This window comes from Mytilus californianus, unplaced genomic scaffold, assembly GCF_021869535.1.
Source record: "Mytilus californianus isolate M0D057914Y unplaced genomic scaffold, xbMytCali1.0.p SCAF_8, whole genome shotgun sequence".
Lineage (NCBI taxonomy): Eukaryota > Metazoa > Mollusca > Bivalvia > Mytilida > Mytilidae > Mytilus > Mytilus californianus.
The window spans coordinates 67,662,178-67,685,339 of NW_026262734.1; the positions used below are offsets into that span (position 1 = coordinate 67,662,178).

At 32.3% G+C, this 23,162-nt stretch overlaps 1 protein-coding gene across 3 annotated transcripts in view; it reads right to left on the reverse strand.

The window, feature by feature from the left end:
• The window catches only part of LOC127712310 (solute carrier family 13 member 2-like), a 48,079-nt gene extending 37,370 nt beyond the window's left edge, over positions 1–10,709 (reverse strand). For 2 of the 3 annotated variants that reach the window (XM_052218681.1, XM_052218680.1), the window contains exon 1: positions 10,178–10,708. In XM_052218681.1, coding sequence (XP_052074641.1) covers positions 10,178–10,291 — 114 coding nt within the window. In that variant the 5' untranslated portion in view covers positions 10,292–10,708. Of the gene's footprint in view, positions 1–10,177 lie in introns of all 3 variants that reach the window. The other variant, XM_052218679.1, reaches the window with a different exon arrangement.
• Between the last annotated feature and the right edge of the window lie 12,453 nt (positions 10,710–23,162).

The following is a 23,162-nucleotide window of genomic DNA, read 5'->3' on the forward strand; positions in this document are numbered from 1 at the left end:
CTGTGTCAGGTTTTGGATTTTCAGTAATTTTGCATTGAGCAACAAGGAAGAGAATTATGTGATGCAATAAAATAAGAACCATTACATAATATTTATATTCCTCTTTATATACCCCCCTTTTTATAAAAAAGAAATGATTTCCCAGAGCAGTTTAAATGGCAATATCAAATGCTTACCCAGCCATGCAGTCACAAAGTTGAATTTTGAAACAAACAAAAAATCAAAATAAGATTAAGTTTACTGGTGCAGTAACATTGGTAACGTTATTATGAGAATATTAATAACTTCAAACTACTATATAAAAAATAAATAAACAATATCAAAGCAATGCAAAAAAGAAAAAAGTTTTAAAATTAAATAAAACCTAAATCTTTAGCTTATACTCTTTCAAAAACTCAGATTACTGGATCCGCGGTTGATGACTATAGTTATTTCCAATATTCTGATAAAATTCTAAAAAAAAGGAATTTAGTTTAACTTTTGAATATATTTTAAACTTTTAAAGGCATTGTATTTGAACATTTCCCTAACATAATGAAGTAGTATTTGGTGTAAAGAGCTGGACTCAAATTTTGAATTTATTGATTGGAACTGGAAATAAACAAAAAGATAATTCTTCGCTAAAATATTACATTCATACTCACAACCAGGAAACATTTCTTACCATTTCATTGTACTGTTGTGTCATCTAATATATATCTATTATATTTTCAAAAATTATAAGAAAGTCCTTACATTTCTAAAACTAATCCATAAATGAAATGCCTAAAAAGGAAGTCATGCATTATTTACAAACATTGCACTGACCATGAAACTAATTCTTGGGCATTATTCTAACAAGAACAGGCAATTTTAATTAAACAAAACAATTTAACGTAGAAAAGGCCCCTAAGGCTCTTTACGAAGTGTTAAGACTAGGTCGTCTTCATAATCTTTCAATATGTAGTCAGTTGGACTTATTTGATAAAATGGTGAAACCAATATTACTGTACGGTTGTGAAGTATGGGTTATTGGAAATAATGATATAATTGAAAGGGTACAACTGAAATTTTGTAAATAATTATTAGGTTTGAAAACATCAACACCCTCTTACATGATTTATGGGGAGCTAGGAAGATATCCTATAGACTTGGACATTGAAACTAGGTTGATCTCATTTTGGGGGAAATTAAATTCTTGTAAAGTGACGAAACTATCATATACTTTATATAAATTGTGTTATCACATGTCTATTAATGACGATGTGAATTTTTCATGGTTAAACAGAGTTAAGACTATTTTAAATGAATGTGGTATCCCTAATGTATGGGAAACACAGTCATTTATAAATTGCCAATGGTTAGTTTCATTCATCAAGCTCAGACTTAAAGATCAGTTTGTACAAGTCTGGCATTCTCTGCTTTTAAAACTTTTTAAAGATTGTTTTGGAAAAGAAGATTATTTTTAAATTCTTGGGAACAAACGATCTATTGATTTGTGTAGATTTTGGACCACAAATCACAAGCTCCCTATTGAACAGGGTAGATGGAACAATATAGTTAGAAATAATAGACTGTGTCTTCTATGTAATAAAAATGACATTGGGGATGAATTTCATTACATATCAGAATGTAAATACTTTGAAGAAAGCAGGAAACATTGAATGTCACATTATTATTTTAGAAATGCAAATATTGTTAAGTACAAGCAGATTATGTCTTCAAAACACAAATCAAAACTGATTAAACTTTATAAAGATTATCAACATAGGTACATGTGCTCCTGGCTAAGATGTATTTCATATATTGTCTTATCAATTGTCTTGTTTGTTCTGTCTTATTGTAAATACAGTACATAAATGTCTTCTCTATACCTATGTATATGGTTTATTGAGAATAAAGATATATTAAATACAACCAATCAAGAGATCATTTGAGCCTTGGGCACTTTACAATATTCTAAGTTTGTAGGAGAATGATACATATACGAAGTAAGGGATTATCATTCTCTTACATATACGAAGCAAGGGATTATCATTCTTTTACAAACTTAGAATATTGTAAAGTGCTCAAGGCTCAATTGATCTCTTAATTGGTTGTATTTAAGAATAAGTTTCATTGTCAGTGCAATGTATATAATTAATGCATGACTTCCTTTTTAGGCATTTCATTTATGGATTAGTTCTAGTGATGTAAGGACTTTCTTATCATTTGGGAAATATTTTAAAAAAAATGTGTTATCGATATTAGGTGACACAACAGAACAAAGAAAATGTAGGATTTGTATATGTTTCCTGGTTGTGAGTATGAATGTAAATCTTGTAATATTTTATTTAGGAATTACCCTTTTTTTATTTACAGTTTAAATCAATTGATACATTTACGTTACAACTAAATTTTATATGACAGCCAATATTTTGGTCCGGCTTTTTACATCAAATACTATTTCGTTATGTCAGGGAAATATTAAAATAAAATGCCTTTAAAAGTTTTTAATATGTTCAAGACTTAAATTAAATTCCTGTTTTTTTTTTTTATTTTATCGGAATATTGGAGATAACTATTCTTCCCAACCGCTGATCCAGTACTCACAGTTTTGGAAAGCTAAAGCTAAAGATTAAGGATTTGTTTTTTATTTTAAAGCTTTTTTTCCTTTTGTAAATGCTTTGCTATTGTTTAACTATTTAGTAATTTGTAGTTATTAATATTTTCATAATAACATTCACGGTACCAATTTTACTGCACTGTAAACTTCAACTTATTTTGAGTTTTTTGTTTGTTTCACAATTCAACTTTTAAGATATAAGAAGATGTGGTATGAGTGCCAATGAGACAACTCTCCATCCAAGTCAAAATTTATAAAAGTAAACCATTATAGGTCAAAGTACGGTCTTCAACACGGAGCCTTTGCTCACACCGAACAGCAAGCTATAAAGGGCCCCAAAAATTACTAATGTAAAACCATTCAAACGGGAAAACCAACGGTCTAATCTATATAAAAAACGAGAAACGAGAAACACTTATGAACCACATCAACAAACGACAACTACTGAACATCAGATTCCTGACTTAGGACAGGTGCAAACCTTCACCCTTATCTGAAACAATAGTGTAACATCACAACATAGAAAGACACACTATAAAATATCAATTGAAATGGCTTAACTCAATCAAAAGACATTTAGTCAGTTTCAATCACTGTGTGATAAATCCTTTCAATCTGATAAATGTGTTTCGGGGCAGTTGTAACTCATTTATAGAAACTCTTTGTTTTGAACTGTAAATAGACCCAAATAATAGGATAATCCCTTACTAAGAACATGATTTACATTCATTCTTCACAATTTAGAGGCATCAAATCCTACAATGTCATTGATCGAGAGCACTTTGCTATATTCTAAACCTTGTTTATATAGATATCTTACCTGTGATGATAAGTAAACTATTTTTTTCTTTTATAACACAAATTCAACAGTTGATTTAAGCAAGCATTATAATATGAAACACACAATACAAGTTAACAGCACTAAAACAAATCATACATTGTAGCACACACATTAGAAATTCACTGTATACAAGTCTATTAAAGTTTAATAATCTATTCAACGTGAAGAAGGTTGGAGGCTGCATCACCAAACTGTACAGCTATGACTTCCTAGTTGTGGCGTTTAACCGTAAGCTCTTCTAATCTGTTATTGATTTCGACATACTTTCGTTTTTGGGCCAATCTCTTCCCACCGGCTGCATTTTGATCATGGTCAGGGCGTTGAAAGCTTCCTCATGTTTCATTAGATTTATACATGAGTTTAATGATGTTTGGATGTGGGTCCCGGACATGTTTCTTCAGCTTGCTGTACCATCCCTCTAGATGTGTAGTCCTCGGTCCCTGTGCTGTGTAATGCTCCCAAAGGTGACTGTTCTGTTCGACCGAGTATGTTGTTACATAGTCTGTAAAGGACTTGTAGTTGATGTTAGTATCAATCTGATCTATGTCGGTTAGGGCATTAAACCACACATGTGAAAGGACAACGGCACGGCATACTAGTTGGTGAATGTTGTTGTCTTTCTAGTATGGAACCTGAATCCCTGTTTCTTGTGCTTTTCTTCAGATGCATTGTGTGTAGTGGAAAAAACTTTTTCGTTGATGCCAGAAAATACATTTCGGATGGCGACTTCATAGTCCGGGAAGATAGTGGTAGGCTGAAGTCACCATATATGATATTTGCAGCTGCTAAGTGTTGGATTATTTTGAGTACTGAAGATTAACATACGCCCAACTGTGTTGTCGTCTGTTAGCAAGAATGGGTCACCTTTGGTAGTACGTGCCCAAATACCATCTATGTTGAATTCATCAACAGATTTTGGTAAAACTATTAAGTTCTTCTTGCGTTTGTTGTACATGGAAATCTTGCAAGATGGGAAAGTTTGTTATAAAATTATCTATCATCAATTTATTTGTTCGGATGACAATTTTTTAAATTTACAAATTCAATGATTATTTAATCTTACTTCTATTTATCTGACTTATTCTTTGCTCTTAAGTATTACAAATAAAAAGTATATTACATTATTATTTTTTTTTAAATAATATTATACTTAAACAGTGTAAGAAATATGCTTTCTTTTAAAAAAATACAGGTAAATCTTAGGTGAATTTTTAATTAACCTTGATTGTTATAAAAACAAATTATTTATCAAAACATCTATTGTTATTTGCATGTGGGAATAGAAGGAATATTGATTTTTAAAAAGTGGGAATAGGAGGAAGACACCAACTAACCGGTAGTGACATCACGACGAGATTAAGTGTATATATATATATATATATATATATATATTTATATTATTTTCAATTTAGACTTGTTTATATATATATTATACACGTCTAAACATGACTGTGACAACTTTATAAAAGACATTCTCCATCGGATAACACGTGGTTATACAGGGCTAACACCATATATATATATAATTCGTCTCAAATTTAGCCCAACATTGTTAGATCTTTAAATTTGCGTTAGCAAATTTTTGTTCTCCCTCAGCGTGATTCGAACCCTTGTGTCTGTGACATCGTGGCTACACCGCCTGCACCGTGTCCAGCGCTTGAGACCACTCGGCCACCTAGACTGAACTAAAAAATTCAGCTTTCGGTGGCCTAGTGTTACCTTTCCTCGTCAGTAGAATCTAGAGTTGTAACACAGTACATGATATATTAGGCATGAAGATGGAATTGATTGCAGATTAGCAAAATTATCTGTCGTAAAGGATCGTAAGATGCAGTCACATAAATAATTATTTGATAAGTACGTCTAAACAAGTGACAACTCTACGACAGATCCATTCATTGGATCACCCAATTTTGTTCTTCCCTCGCAGGGACTCGAACTCATGCTATTGGGATATCGAGACAACACCGCCTACACTGTGTCCAGCGCTCTAGACCACTCGGCCACCTAGACTGAACTAAAAATTCAGCTTTCGGTGGCCTAGTGTTACCTTTCCTCGTCAGTAGAATCTAGAGTTGTAACACAGTTATACATAATTACTCTTAATATCAGCACAACAATGTTAAATCTGCAAATTTGCTGAAGCAAATTTTTGTTCTTCCCTCGCCGGGATTCGAACTCATATATATATATATATATATATATATATATATATATATATATATATATATATATATACCGTTTCGATTCCTAACATCACTGAAGAGACATTAATTGTCGAAATCCGGATATGGTGTACAAAAACCTTTGCACCTTTTGTTTGCGGTATAACATCTTTTCCGCAAGTTTATTGTTTTCTGTTTAGTATTAAATTTATATTTAAGATCCATTTATTACATCGGTGATCCGTTTATTTGGCAATCGCCAATGGCAGTCAGCATGGTTTAAGAACATTTGTTGTTCGACCTGTTAGTCAAATGCGTTTTGTTAAAATATACTTTTTCACTTTTTTGGTCTTTTGGAAAATGTTGTTTGTGCTGTATTTAGACCCCTCTAACAAGAAATTTGTTTTGCATGCACACGTATAAAAATTGCGGTTTTTATCCAACGCAATCATAGGTTTGAACGTTGTTTTCAATTTAGACTTGTTTATATTTTTTCGTTTGGGCTTGTATTATATTTGCCTTCGGGTTTATATGATCCGTTCATCCTCTTTTGACTCCTCAAAATTCAGGAGTCTATCCTAAATTGAGGTAAATTGTATGGCTTTCCAAATACCGTTTCGATTCCTAACATCACTGAAGAGACATTAATTGTCGAAATCCGGATATGGTGTACAAAAACCTTTGCACCTTTTGTTTGCGGTATAACATCTTTTCCGCAAGTTTATTGTTTTCTGTTTAGTATTAAATTTATATTTAAGATCCATTTATTACATCGGTGATCCGTTTATTTGGCAATCGCCAATGGCAGTCAGCATGGTTTAAGAACATTTGTTGTTCGACCTGTTAGTCAAATGCGTTTTGTTAAAATATACTTTTTCACTTTTTTGGTCTTTTGGAAAATGTTGTTTGTGCTGTATTTAGACCCCTCTAACAAGAAATTTGTTTTGCATGCACACGTATAAAAATTGCGGTTTTTATCCAACGCAATCATAGGTTTGAACGTTGTTTTCAATTTAGACTTGTTTATATTTTTTCGTTTGGGCTTGTATTATATTTGCCTTCGGGTTTATATGATCCGTTCATCCTATTTTGACTCCTCAAAATTCAGGAGTCTATCCTAAATTGAGGTAAATTGTATGGCTTTCCAAATACCGTTTCGATTCCTAACATCACTGAAGAGACATTAATTGTCGAAATCCGGATATGGTGTACAAAAACCTTTGCACCTTTTGTTTGCGGTATAACATCTTTTCCGCAAGTTTATTGTTTTCTGTTTAGTATTAAATTTATATTTAAGATCCATTTATTACATCGGTGATCCGTTTATTTGGCAATCGCCAATGGCAGTCAGCATGGTTTAAGAACATTTGTTGTTCGACCTGTTAGTCAAATGCGTTTTGTTAAAATATACTTTTTCACTTTTTTGGTCTTTTGGAAAATGTTGTTTGTGCTGTATTTAGACCCCTCTAACAAGAAATTTGTTTTGCATGCACACGTATAAAAATTGCGGTTTTTATCCAACGCAATCATAGGTTTGAACGTTGTTTTCAATTTAGACTTGTTTATATATATATATATATATATATATATATGTTTAAATTCATGTGTAGTTGATACATAAATTTCCGTTTGATTGATATAAAACAAATGTATTCATAATAAATTATAGTCATCGACTTCGTTTTTAACGTTATTAACCACAATACGTTTTCTGTCACATAAAAGAGCCGGAAACTGTGCAAAGTGTTTACTCATACTTGAAAAGCGCACGGCGGTAAACAGGTGCATGTACCGGTATTATAAATCGGCGAAGGTTATAAACTGACATGCATCGCTGACATACAATACACGAAGATGCATATGAAGTGATGCCATGAATTTATCAGAGTGACAACAAAAACGCAGAAACAAATCTTGACATTAATTGTAATAATCCTTATGATAAGACTACTATCTGCGTTATCCTTGTGTAAGAGGTTAAACATCGAGGGTTATACGTAATCTGAAAAGAGGGTAGCATTGGGTACTTTTTAAGCATTTTCATTGGACGTGTATTTTGGGCACGGACGCCGTTATTCACCGTTTTCCATGTGCAATAATGTACCGTTGAATCGAAAATTTATTGTTTGTTCGTTGTAAAATCGCTTTTATTTTATGTTCTTCAATGAGCAAGCGGCCCCTTTATGACACCTCTTTCAAAAGAATCTATATTTCTCTCTCTCATTATTTGGTCAATAAATAGTATACATTTGATGATTAAATTCTGTATAATTATTATATACGATTCCGTGTTTTTGAGTGGCAGAGCCATTCTTAAAATAATTTTTATTTTCGTGTAAAATGCAACAGCGATGATTGCACGCGGCGGCGCTCTCGGTGACAACGTTAAAACAATACAGAGAAAAACAAACGAAAGTCTTGATTTAACTCGTAATTTCATGGTTGTAGCGTAAAAATGTAATTATAAGAATTGAATTATATTAAAGTTGAATTTAATACATTATTTAAGATACATGCTAGTTTATTTTGTTCTACACGCATATGATGATATATATCGAATATTCTTTATTGAGGAAAAATGAGGTCGAAGTATCATCATCATTTAATTTTGTTTATAATCCTATATTTGAAATAATTGTTTTAACAAAACAATGTAATATGACAGAGTGATATATCATAATCATAACAATCCATAATTTTCTAGTTCAATAAAATTTTAATTTTCCAGGTTTGCACATTTGCATTTCACATACTTTAAAAAAAAATATTAGCATAGTCAAATAAACAAGATTGCGCCAAACGGACGCGACTATAGACAATGTCACAACGTTCAAAATGAGGTTTCACTTCAACGGTACGTTAAATTCGTTTTATTTGTAATGATCATAATTTGTAGTAAGATGAAATTCAAAGATAACGATAATAAAAACTACAGTCTGTCATTATATAGAATTATACTGTTTATATAGTAATTTAAAAGACATTGATCCGAAATTATTAGATTGAAGTCATTACCATTTATAGCTTAGGTGTTCTATTTTTTTAGTTAGTGTCCTTGAAATGTGCTCGTAACTTCCTATCTGCTCTTGTACAGTATTGGTTAGTCGCCGACCTTTTATCTTTTGTGGGGGAGTTTACAATAAAGGGTTTGATCGTAGATTTCAGCAAAACAAACTTGTTTGAGATGGGATGTAGAGAAACTGGTTTGTTTCAATTGAAAAATAGAACTTCAATTTGAAAAAAATCAAAACATATCTTGTTTCTGCATCTTATTGAAAATGTTTGATTCTTATATAAAGTTGGAAAATAAGTGTAATCTACTGACCCCCCCCCCCCCCCCCCTTCCATACACACACACACAGAAGATAAATGCATTGTCGGTGTCGTTTTTATGAAGTGTTTCGTGCACAGCTGTTCATAGGGATTTTTTGCGGTCACAGTTTTTTAGATTTATGTTTTTTTATTGACCCTTGCAATCTTTTCTTTCTTTTTCAATAAAAGTTTCATATCAAACAAAATATCGACAGTTATCTCGCTTACTACATTGATAAATATTGATTCTAAAACAATACCCTTTTTATTATGATATTTATTCACAGGCGATAGTTGAAGTTTGGTAATAAAGTTTTTAAGAAAGGGATAAAAACATACACACTACAGAAAAGAATGTTATCACCTCGTGTGCATCCAAAAATTGGCATTTGCTGTGTATAAACAAAAAGCTTATAAAACCAAGTAAATACCGATGTCCATTATATGGGTCTTTGCCTGTGTTTGAGAAATGCAAATGTTATTACTTATGTTATGAACTATAAATACCTTTATCATAAGATTATTGTATAGCAAGGAACAAATGTTACAGGACATTCGATCGTTATGTTTGGCAACACATGCTATATGACCTTCTATGTTTACAAACAATCAATTGTATACAAAGTTTTTAGTATAAACAAACGATAGTTATGTTTTGTTATTGATTGTTGGTAAATTTTTTACCCAGTGGCAAATATTTCATGGATACTTAAGACAAAGATTGCATCTGAAAAAAAACAAATACCGTACCAAAATGTCCATATTACAGCTATTGTATGTTTCCCTTTTTAGTATGATAAAAGCAACTTTAAGTCAGAGTAAACAAATAAAAACAGGGCGACAATTAATAAACAAACAGTTCATCTAAACAAACAATTAAGCTGGACTTTACTGGGTAAACAAACCCGAAAAGCTCATCTCACTGCGAAAGTATACATTCTCTGACATTCCAATATTTCACGACATTTTGTGATAAGAAAATATTGAAGTAAAGACAAAAAATGTTACGATACGACTAAATGTGAAATTTTCTTCAAAGATAACAAGAATTATCTTTAATATTTGCCAAATCAGCTTGCAAGAAACGAAATATAAGTATATATACAACGCTAAACAGTAAAAAATACAAATATATAACTATTCTTTCATTTTGTTAAAATCCATATCCGTTTTAAAATTTGAATATAGTCCACTGTTGTTTACTACACAAATAATTTAACTGACTGCTTTAAAGGTATTAAAAATTGAAGGATATATAAAAGTGAAATAACTTACCTTGCTATCTCCTATTGCTAAATTTATTGGTGCAATGAATGCAATAAAAACGATGATAATATTCTTTACTGCCCATAAATTTCGTAAGAACCACGCAACTTTTTCTCGTATCATTTTTAACAAAACACGTGTACTAAATGTAATTAACTGGAACAACTGCGTTCAATAGTTCAACTCTTTGTGCTTATCAATATAGCATGTTGATAGTGTATTGACATTTGTATTTTAAATCCAACACAATAGGTCATGAAATATACTATAAGCTGCTCTTGATGTTTATTACATAATTATTGCCGAACAAACACCGTAAGTTCCCTCAATTTTTAATTCACTGGAAGAAGACTGTCAGTTCAGGAGGCTTAAAAAGCGATCTTCGTGTAGCTTTTGAAAAAGCGATGTAAATATCGGCAGTCACAATCTGACCAAAATTGCATACATAACACGATAAGAGTTGTTTAAAAAAAACTGTTCTTTTTCAGCTCTACTTAATTAAAAGTCCTTATATCTCAGTAGGTACTAAACGTAAATGTAAAGTAAATGTTAAATACTCTGTGATGTTTTTATATATCCACAACATACTGTATAACCGCAGCCACGTGTTATTTTTTTTTTTTTTTGCGTGTAAATAACCATGAGCCGTACATATTAATACGAAGTTACAGTTTCATATGACTTTTCGACATACATTGCACCCAGAAAACTAATAAGTACACATATTTTTTTAATTAATACGTCAATTTGTTTGTGTATTATTTTGTTTTCATGTTGAATGAGATTTGTTTTATTCTGAAACTTGGAACTTTTCAGTATGAAATATTGAACATTTTAATCAACCTTATAAGCTCTTAGGCTTATAAAATTACACCAATTTTCTGTGTCTTGCACATGATTTTTAGAGGATTAAACTGACTAATTCTCTATTTTTTTTATTATTTCAATTTTCAATAATATCATGAAAGTTAACTAATATATACATATCATATATCGATTTTTAGGGGCCTCGGTGGCCGAGTGGTCTAAGTAGTTACTACTGTAATCACTAGCCAGTCAACACTGAGGTTGTGAGTTCGAACCCCGCTCGTGCGGGTGCACTCGATTCCAATCTTAATTGACTAGGATTGTCAGTTTTCCTATCGAAGGTCGGTGGTTTTCTCCGGCACTCCGGGCTCCTCCACCAATAAAAACTGGCCGCCACGATATAGCCCAAAAGCGGTGCTTAAAAGTGGCGTTAAAACACCAAAAAATCAAAATCAAATATATCGATTTTTGAAATCCAAATTCACCTTAAAAGCATTCATTTCATTACCACTTCCGGTTATACATGCATTATTTTTAAACTAAAAAGTTAATTAATATATAAATATCGAATCTATAAAAACAAAATTCAACTTAACAAGCATTTATTTCATCACTTCCGGTTTCCGTCAGTTGGTTGCCTAATTAACGTTTTCCCAATCTTCCCTTTTTTCCTGATTATCTTCATACAAATATGTATGTATAAATGGAACGATAGAAATTTCTGTTGAGTTTTCATTGGATCGCCAGTTTGGAAATACATGTATTAGCGATATATATTAGGAATACCACGTTTAACGAAGTTATATAACTAAAGATGTACAGCAGTATCTGTCGTCGCAATGTATAAATAATAATTCTGCACGGACAAAATATCACCTAAAAGTTTGACTGGAATTAAGAAATACGGTTACCCGGACTTCTCTCGTCTGGCAGTACAAAATATGCTACATGGGGTGTATGATGTGCGGGACGTAAAAATACACTCTCTGCACAGACGTTCAAAAACATTTAGAGAAATCCAAAGGCTGAATTTCTGTCACTCTCCAAAGTACCCTTTTCCAGTCGCAGTCTATTTCTTACTCGAGATTTCTAATCATCATCTAGGACGACTTACTCAGATTTTATGTCGGTTACAACTCATGTGTTATTTATTGATATATTATTACGCAGCCCCATTCGGTCGAAATTGTGACTTTGAATCCGATGCTTTGTTAAGGTAGAGTGCCATGAAATCTGCATACACGTTCAAAAATATCTATTTGATGGTCCATAGGTGGTGTATTGCATGATTGAATTTCAGTCAATCTCCAGTATACTTTTTTTTATAGTCGTTGTCTTAATTTCTAACCATCATGCATCATATTTTACCTTTTATATTTAAAAAAAATTTCTCGTCTTGAATATGCATTAACTATTTTCCAGTGGACGCTCAGAAAACCATAATAGCTCCATCAGACAAAGTATCTATAATACTTTAGGTGTAGGAATTTGGGTCTGGATGGGGTCCTTCATTTCTGTATTCTTTAACTTTTTAGGCCATTTTTCTCTATTCTTTTTATTTTTGATCCCTTTTCTCTATTCTTTATAAATTAGCACCCCGTTATCCTCTTTTCTTTATTTTCTTGGTCCATTTTCCTCTATTCTTTACATTTTTTGCCCATTATTGTCTATTCTGCTAACCCCCATTCAGACCCTCGGGAAATCCCTTTTTTACATGTACGTATGATTTGAAGGTAAAGCAAGTATTATTCTGACAAAATGTCAGAATAACCAAGCTGTAAAAAAATTGTCTTGCAGTTGCAAATAACGAAATTTTTTTTTTCATTTACTCTAACTATTCTGATCTTTCGACAAAATTTTCAAAAGCATGTTTTAAGCATCCAGAAATTTGTACACGAACATTTCATTTTGAAAAAGGAATGAAGTGACTGTCATAACTGTTTACGGAAAAAATAACGGTTTTTTTAATATGGTACTGTAAAACCTGCAGGTGAAGAAAAAACGCATCATGGCAAAAAACGAAAAACAATCAAAAGAATTCTCAGAAGATCCGGTTAAGCAGATCCTGCTCCACGTGTAGCACCCATCGTATTGCTCATTTAAGTACACAGTCGGTGATAAGTCTTATTCTATGTATTTTAGAATAAATGAAAGACTTTTAGATAAAAAAAAAAAAAGAAATGTTATAAGGCAAGTGACGTTTCTTCAAAAATATAGGGTAGGAACAAATCAATAGCTTCAGACAAACGATTTGAAAAGAAACACAATTTTTTTCCTTGTCATTTTTTTTTTATGGTTTGGCTTCCACTTTCTTTATAACTGACTTTCATGAAAATGTTAAAATGTTGACGGTTCAATTTTGAGCATACGTATTTATGTGAATTTATGAAATCGCTAGCAGTACTGTATTAAAATTTGAAGTGCAATTGGACTATGAAAAGTTTCATTTTGTCGTTTTAATAAATGAAACTATAATAGATCACTGTAGAACCTTCAACAATGAACAAAACATATCGCATAGTAAGCTGAAAAAGGCTGCGATAAAAGTCAAAGTCAAAGATTTTATTGATATAAAATCCGAAATATGGATTGCGATATGATAAATGTAAAATAAATCAAAAGAAAAAACTAACGTCCTGATATATGTACAAAACAATAAACAAAAAACAAATATGATATACAGCGACAAACGACAACCACTGAATTTGCACATCTGAAACTCTTTTTCAAGTTTCTCTGTGCATGAATTGTTCCGTCTCTTCATTTCTTATCCTGTCTACAAATGGATATCAGTAATCTTACTTTTACTATCATAAGTCAAGCTGTTAGTATCCTTGACATAAGTACTTAATCACGTGATAGCATTTATTGAGATAAGTACCACTTATAAAGACAAAGGGTTCTTGCCAGTTCATTGCAGATCAATGACCTTCGAGATACAGGTGTACATGCCCTCATTTAAAGTAGGGTAACTGCCGACTGTTTTTTATTTGCACACTCTATGCACTTTTTTATGATCTTACAGGGATGTGAAAAATAAGATTGATATGAAGAGGAATTGACAATTGTCCTTTTCACGGAACAAAAGGACTGTATGCAGCAAACACTAAAAAAAAAAAGACAAACACTCGAATACGATGGTAAAAAAACGTCTCGAAGTACTTTTTTTTTATTACAGATTATCACGTTTAGTCCAGATTAATGATACTTAGTGCTTGGAGCCTTTCGTCGATAATATCTGATAAGAATACCGGCCAATATTATCATAAGTCGTTGCAATGTGGTTTTGTGCCTTAAGCTGTTCCATAAGATGTAATATATACTACTAAAAAAAGTTAAGCATACCTTTTGATTGAAAATAAAGTAAAAAAAAATCTCGATTTATCTTTCAACTTTGTGTTTCCTTAACCTGCAATCATTTATGTATTTAAAAGGGCTACAATTATGTTGGTCAAATTTCAGACAGCTACACTTCGCAAATTTTGAGGGAAGGGGTCAAAATTGAAAGTCACAATTTTACCAATTTTTTGCTCATGGTCTAGTTAAAAATACATACAACGCACAAAATTGACGGAGTGGTGAATTTGATGGCACAATTGATAAAAAATTAACAGAAATTAACATTTACCTCGCAAAACTAATGGAAAAAATGGGAAGGGCACTTTTTTACTCTCCCAAAATTTTATCATCCTTTTATTTTCTTCCTTAATCAATTCAACATCCTTTAAATAAAGAATTCTATTAATTTTAGATCACTTTGAGCTTTTTCTACAAAGATATGAGACCTCAAAGTTTGACCCCCATTGATCTCAATGGAAGTATTGCTAAATTTTCATAGTATACGTTAAATACAAAAACTTATTCAATTCTTACCATTGTTTTTGACACGAGAGTATATAATCGGAACTTTCGAATTTTATGTCATTCTGTTTGTAATAATTTATTCAATAATCATTGCTTCGTATTAGATAGAGTAAAGAAATGACAACTGTAGAACAATATTAAGTTGTACTTTTTAACGATATGCGATTTTCAGTCCTCTCAGTTGTATCACATATATTTCTACGATAAAACTCATTCACTGTTATTAGCAGGTATAATGTTTTGCCATCTATTGGATTTTGCTTTTCTTGTTAATCTAAAAATAATCTCTGGAAAAAAGAGGGAATAGATGACTAGTACCAGCGAATTTTTTACAGACTTAGGAATATGAACATCACGTACCTTTAGTTACTAAACTTCTAGCTCATTTGGTCTCTGGTGGAGAGTTGTCTCATTGGCAATCATACCACATCTTCTTATTTTCATATTATACTTGGAATATTACAGGTATAATAACTGCTAAATATAGTTGTATATGTAGAGATTTCTGAAATACTTTACTGTAACGCTGAAATGATATTATGAACAATAAACTTGCTTGGAGTAAACCATTTTGAAGTATGGTTGTCATGTTAAATGATAAGTTTTGTTCATTTGCCCAGAATATGTAGTCATATTGTTTGCTTTCAGAAACTGCGCTATTCGTTGGTACATTGTATGGCATTATCTATTATTGTTTTATTTGTACTTGTGGTTTTGTTTTTTTATCAAACAGTTATTATGCACATATGTTTTTTTCCTGAACTGAATTTTATCCTTTTTTGTACCATTTAGTAAGTCCACTAACCGAAATTTAAAAGGGGAGGGTTGAGATGTTTACCATCTTCATGCGCATGTCCAAAGTCAGGATTTTGATTTATTATTTAGAGAAATGGCGTTTGATAGTCTGCTAAATTTATTCCTACCTTTATTAAGATTCATGGCGATTTATACAGATTAAACTAAATGTTTAGACACCTGACTATATTGTTGTTGCAAGCCATATTGGATAACCATTATTGTTTTGTTTTTCTGTCGTTTGAATGCTTTCTTATAGTCTCCTTTTTTCATGGTTTCGTATTCCATCGGAAATTTTTTAATTGTTAGTTTGTCCAAAATTTATACACTCATTTCAGTATTTACATGTTCCTTATTACAGTATGTACGGCCTTATCTAGAAAACCTATATACTGACTGGCACTTGCTTTTGGACAACATGGAACTATATGTGCTGACCTGAATGTCTTGCATATAAGTACAAGGATGGGCTCTATAATAATGTTATCAGAGTTATGAAACAGCTGATGCCAATCTAACAGCTTTTACCGTGACCTTATGAATGTTGCATATCAATTGAATGTTGCAAGCTTATTACAGTTACAATTCTCACTAGAATTGCTTCCTTTTTCGATTTTCTGTACGATTGATTTAATATATAGATATACGAAGATGTGGTATGAGTGCCAATGAGACAACTGTCCATCCAAGTCACAATTTGTAAAAGTAAACCATTATAGGTCAAAGTACGGCCTTCAACACGGAGCCTTGGCTCACACCGAACAGCAAGCTATAAAGGGCCCCAAAAATGACTAGTGTAAAACCATTCAAATTCAAACAGAAAAATTAACACCGACTTAAGTTGTAGTAAAAATTAACACAATACATTGTATTTAGTGATCATAACCTAAATATAGAGAGGGGTAGATACCTTAATTAAAAAAAAAAAAAAAAAAATGTAACTTATGTAAGAAAACAGTAGAAGATGAGAAGCAATTTTTAATAAACTGCCCTGTTCTTGAAAATTGTAGAAAGCCATTCATCAAAGATCTGAATTGTAAATATAAGAAAATTACCAAGCTTTCTTCAGAGAATACGTTTTTATGGTTAATGACTAATAAAGAAAGTTATGTTTTAAAACTTGTATCAAATATGATATCTGAACTAACAGAAAAACGGGATTCATTACTGAATTAAAACCACATATGAAATATTAGAATGAATGTCTCTCTTTGTCCAAATCTAGCTTGATATCCTCAATAAAAAAAATATATATACATTAATGTTGACATTTTTTTTTCTTTCCCTATTTTTTATGATTGAGTTAAAAGTTTTTTTTAAACAATCAATACAAATATTACTCTAATGAATCATTATTGCCTTATTAGTTTATTGTTTAGTTTGTTTATTATGTTATGAATAATTACATTATAATTAATCTGCCCTTCAAATGGCCCTTTGATTGTTTAATAAAATTATCTGTATTTGTATTAGATGACTGTGTTTAGTTTGTAGATACCAGAAGATGTGGTATGAGTGCCAATGAGACAACTCTCCATCCAAGTCAAAATTTATAAAAGTAAACCATTATAGGTCAAAGTACGGTCTTCAACACGGAGCCTTGGCTCACACCGAACAGCAAGCTATAAAGGGTCCCATTTTTTTGTGGGTATTATAAGATATTGTTTGATTGGTTGTATTTGTTTGACGTCCAGTGGCAAATATTTCTTGCATATTCAGGACAAAAACCGGTGAACAAAAAATATGATCGATAGTCTTTGCAAGCAGGTACGACAGGGGTTAAAGGTTTACAAAATTGGACTGCCTCTGGAAAATGATGGTATTTTGGATTAGTTTAGCAATTTTGTTTTGTAATAGACATCCGTGTTTATGGACATTTAGATGAGGTTGCAATAGTTCTTTAAATTTCAGATAGCGATGAACTCTTCTTACACGAGGCGTTGGATTTAACGTCACTTTTTCGACCGCACATAGCTGTGAACTTATACATTACGCAAATGTTGAAGTCCAGGTGACTATTTTTCTATATCAAAGGCGACTCTTGGGTTTTTGTGATGGTTCATTGACAGACTGTAGTAATAAAATGTAACTGACAGAGTATACATCTACAAAGGCAGGTAATACAATAAATATCAAAATGGCATAAACTTGCACTTCGACAGGCAACATATAAATACTGGTGATTATATATGCTTAAGCAATATGATCTGTAATAACGTCAATTTTTTGGAATTATGCGATCTGCAAAAGATTCTCAAATGTCTTAATTTTACTTTTTCAAAATCCATACAACAGTTTTAATGTGACGATTGATTGTCGATGTCTAAAAGATCAGCAGAAAATATTTTATGAAAAAATTCAGGACGAGAACAAATTACCAATAAAAACAATTAGTAGATTCACTAAGGTGGATCGAAATTCGCCATTACGAGAAACATAGACTGGAAAACGTGGTAAATATTGGCAGAATTGTGCTCTTGCAACAGGACATCTACATGTTCGGACACCTCAAAGGGTTGTTGCATGGATTCTTAGATATGCAGAGAGCTTGGTACTATCTCTACAGCATGCAACGGATTTAACGTCATATTCCGACAGGACGGGGCTGTGTAACTATACATCCTGCATATGCAAACCGGCCCCCTCCTTAGCCATAATTTTAATGCCAGATTGAGAAGTTCAGGTGACCATATTTGCATATCTGAGTCACTCTTTTGGTGGATAAATGATAGAACTTGTCAATGAGACGTCTATCAATCCTGAACCAAGCATTAACTGTGGCAAAGACACGTCTATATGAACCAGTCCCGGTAATGTTAGAAATTGTACAGGAGAACACTTAGTACAAATACATCTACAAACAACGCAGCAAATTGCTGTAAACGTTATCCAAATCTAAGCAGGACAGGCGTAAAAAGCTAAATGCATGTATTAAGAATTTTATTGAACGACTAATGAAATTAAGGTGTGTAAAACATAATTCCAAATTTGTTTATTCCGAATACAAGATGCATTATTACGCTTATCCGCTTATTTGTAAAAGAGAGGTGAAAGATACCAAAGGGACATTCAAACTCGTAAGTCGAAAATAAACTGACAACGCCATGGTTAAAAAAGAAAAAGACATACAGACAAACAACAGTACACAAAACATAACATAGAAAACTAAAGACTGAGAAACACGGTGATAAGTCTAATTCGGTAGGTCACATTCGAGGAAAAAGGGACGGGATTGTAGTTACGACAATTGGAACATATCCGTTGTGAAGCAGATATTCCATAACGGTCAACCAACTCGTGATGAAGTTTGTAAAATTTGCGAAAAGTTAATTTCAATTTCACCACTTGGAACTCCTGGTTTATTAGCTTCATTGTGAGCAGCAACCCTTTATCAAGGAAATCATGATAGGAAATACAAGCCCTGGAATATCGTGTTAACTGGGAGATATATACTCCGTATGCAGGTGCTGCTGGAATGTTGCTACATAGAAATGGAAAGTTCTCAACTGGGAAGCTGAAATCATCTCCTTTGTCTTAAAGTTTAGTTTTCAACCGACCCTCATTGTCGTAAGTAATGTGCACTTTCTAAAGATAAAAAAACGACAGATCTGTACAGAAGTTTAGTTAAAACTATCATAACAAATAAAATAATAATCTGATGTTTATGCACACAAAAACGTATTTAAATATCCTCCACCCTCCCCAGACCACCGCACACGCACACACAGACAGACAGACAGACCCCCCTCCCCCAACACACACACAACAGTAAAGAGAATTGGAAGTCTAGCTGTTTCTCAAGAATTATATTATCTATGCATGCCAGTACAATCAACGATACACAATATACAACAAATGAATCAAGTCATTATTTTGTACAAAGGAAGTGTGAACAGATCAGATGACAGAACTGGAACATGTCACGAAAGATTAAAAATAAGACCAATCAAAAGTGGTTGTGTTTCTTGCGAATTTAGTACAGTTTCCTTATTTTGATAAGCATAAATTCTATAAATTAAAACACCAGTGAAATTAAAATTCTTAAGGAAACTGTTTTTTTTTTGTACGAACATTATACGTTATGGCTTTTAGAAGTGTTATAGCATTATTAATTCCAGCATGTTTTTCATTTTTAAATGGGGCATTGCCAACGAATTCAAACAAATCAAAACGTTCGCATGATTTTTCGATAACGGATATTATTTCCCAAGAAAATACAACAAGGATTCATCTAGAAAAGTATTTACTGAATCTTGATAATGAATTTGTAGTTTTGAAACAAGAATTACAGATTACAAAGCAAATGGATATTAAACGTGACCAAGAGATGCAGGACTTAAGAAATGAATCCGTCGTTTTTAAGCAGATTTTGATGACACTGAAAGAAGAAATGAACGAGTTACGTGTAGAAAATAAACAGCTTCGATCTGATCTTTGTGCATGCAAAAATGCAACTCGAAAAATCAACGATGAATTGATCGTTTTGAAACATTCAGACAATATGCTGAACTTAGTTACCGTCGGAAATCTTCAGAACGAGGTTACTGTAGTTGCGTCAAAAATTGCACCATTGGTAGAACATATCAAAACAAATATCAATGATGCGACAATTTTACAGGCTCAGATAAAAGCGGCTTACACAAGTATAAATGAGCTGAATAAGAGTTGCAACGACCATCAAGTATTTCAAAACTTAACATACCATTTGATTGAAGATCAGATTAAGATTCTTAACATCACAGGTATGTATTGTTTGAGTATACCATGTTCACAGGGGTCGATTGGTTTTCAGGGTATCCATCCTTCAAACATATTGATATTGATTTATTAATGCAAGATTCCACTACTTTAGTTTATACTGTATATTAAGAGTTATCATTTGAGAACTTTTATTTGGAAATTAAAAATGCCGGTGAAAATATTTCAAATTGAAAGTTAAGTAGTTTAAGATTTTGGACTTCCTCTGTCAAAAAATGACCCTTTGGGTGTTCTGAATAGGTTTTATTTAGGTGTTTTTTTTATATGGCCATCTAACTGTATAATGGGCAATATATTTTCTGGTCTGTGTGTCCGTTTACTATTCCGTCCATTTGACAACAGCCTCTTTTATCCATATTTAGTCTTTGTTTTAAACCTAGTTAGATAATACAAAATTTCATACTTGTTAAAGCTTGCACAAACTTTGTGTTTCTGGAACAATCTTCATCAAGTTTGCTTAGAACCAAGTGTTTGGTTACCCAAATACATGAAATGTTTCAATAGCACCAACTTTACCAAACTTGCTAATGTCGCACGGATTTGTTTGGAAGTTTGAAATAAGCATTCAAATGATAATAGACATTCACAGTTTGTTTCTTAACTTCATTCATAGGCATTGCTCATTGTATCACGGAAGATTTATGATTCGTATAAAACTCAAAGTATCCCAAAAGGTGTGTAAAATATAAAATATTATTGTATTCAATAAACTATTTTTAAATTTATTTACTTTTAGTCAAAGGCAACAGTAACATCATAAAATCTACAATACCAGGGATTGAATCGAGAGTAGAGGACCTCACAAATCTCCAAAACGAGACTACTAGTCATATTGAAAACGAGATTGCAGAGTTGGCGCATACAGGTTTGTAATGATCATATTTGCAGAGAAGCTTGGCCCTACATCTCTGCAAATCAAAGCAAAAAAAAAAACCGACAATGGGAGTCTTTAACGACATTGACTGAAGCCCTTCCAAGGTCGGAAAACAAAAAAAAGACATAATTAATAATAGGTGAATATTGATTGACTGGCTCCATTTCAAAATTGGAGTATCATATAGTTAATGTAGTATAAATCGTACCCAACGGAAATAAAATAAAAAGGCATATATGAAAATGAATAAAAGTACATTAACATCAAAATTTTAATTGCTAAATGTATCCTGAAGCAACACTTTACTGTTTAATGTGTATTTATAAAATGTAAATTACATATATTTTGATCAGGCAAACATTATTAAACATAGATTTGAAAGTCGTAGATATTTTTCAGAAACTTGTTTTCTAAATTTGTGTAATTTTTCAGTTGCAGTTAGCTCGTGTGCATCAAATGGCAGCTACTCACAAGGCGACATAATTCACTTCCCGTATATTATTAGTTCAGTAGGAATTTCTAGCTTGAGTGCGTTCTCCAGTAGTGGAGTATACACCTGTCAGTCTCCGGGATTGTATTTTGTGTCCGTCTACATTATGTCTTATTCCCAGTTTGCATCATTTTACATTCTTAAAAATGAGAATCAACTCACGCATGTCTACATAAAAGGAAGTGACGGATTTGCCATAAGAAGCCATTACGCTACCGGAACTTCCGTACAGGCTGTGCATCTTAAGGCCGGAGATACTATCGTGATCAAGGCTGCATACCAAATGTACGTGTATGGAAATCCTCATTCCTGTGTCACAATTTACAAAGTGAAATAAAATGATACTGTTAAGGTGATGAATGTGATTTATTTTTAATTTGCCTGTCAATGCAAACAACTGAACAATAAGTCGTTGCATGCTCCTTTTCACACACTGACACTGGGAGCGTTTCAAAAACGTTTTGCTCCTTTGCGTTCGCTATTCCTATATCAAATTCGTTGTGATTCATATTTTCGTAGGTTAAGTTTGAAGGTTGCTGTGATGTGGTCTTTACCATATTTATTTATAGACGATTGTTTACTCACAACCGTAATCCTTAGACTTCAATGAAGAGTCATATACTTGATATCTTGAAAAAATGTGAGGAAAAAAGAAAAACATATTGGTAGCTTGACTTTTGCTTTTGCTTTTTGTTAACTCTATAGATTACTTTTCAATGATTGCTTATGTTTTATTTTTTCATTAAGTTATTGCACGAAAAAACGCAGCGTAAAAGTATTGGTCATTTATGTTTCTGGAATACTTTGAATAAACCACAAGACATTGCAATGGCTGGCACGTTTTGGAAAGTCGATGCAAGTCACTAAACAAGATCATATATTGCTATTTTGATTCTGTATTTCTTTTGGGTTTTCATTTATATTTAATGTAAAAAAAAAAGCGACGGATGATACCAAGGGAACATTCAAAACTCATAAATCTATACGAAATTGACAAAACGCCATGGCAAAATAAACAAAAAAAAAAAACAACAGACGACGAAATGACAAATAAGTTCTCAAAACAGTCTATAGAAACAACAGACTGAGTAACACGAGCCTCACCGAAACTGTAATGTTGCTTACTAGTTTACCCTTTTCCTCTGCCGTACCAATATCAGGTCAAACTTTCCTGGTCATGAATTATCGCCGAGTGTTGCTTATTGGTTCTTACTTATTATCAGCAATACCACCAGTGTTAGTAAGGAACTGCTTACTCGTCCGAGTTGAGTTTTTGGCGAAGTTCATCTTACCCAAGATTTAGTTTTCTGTATGATGGTTTGTAGACACCAACTGAGTTAACATATTGCAAAATTACAATAACGCACATTTTCTTCGTTTCATATGAACAGTTTTAGTAAAAGGTA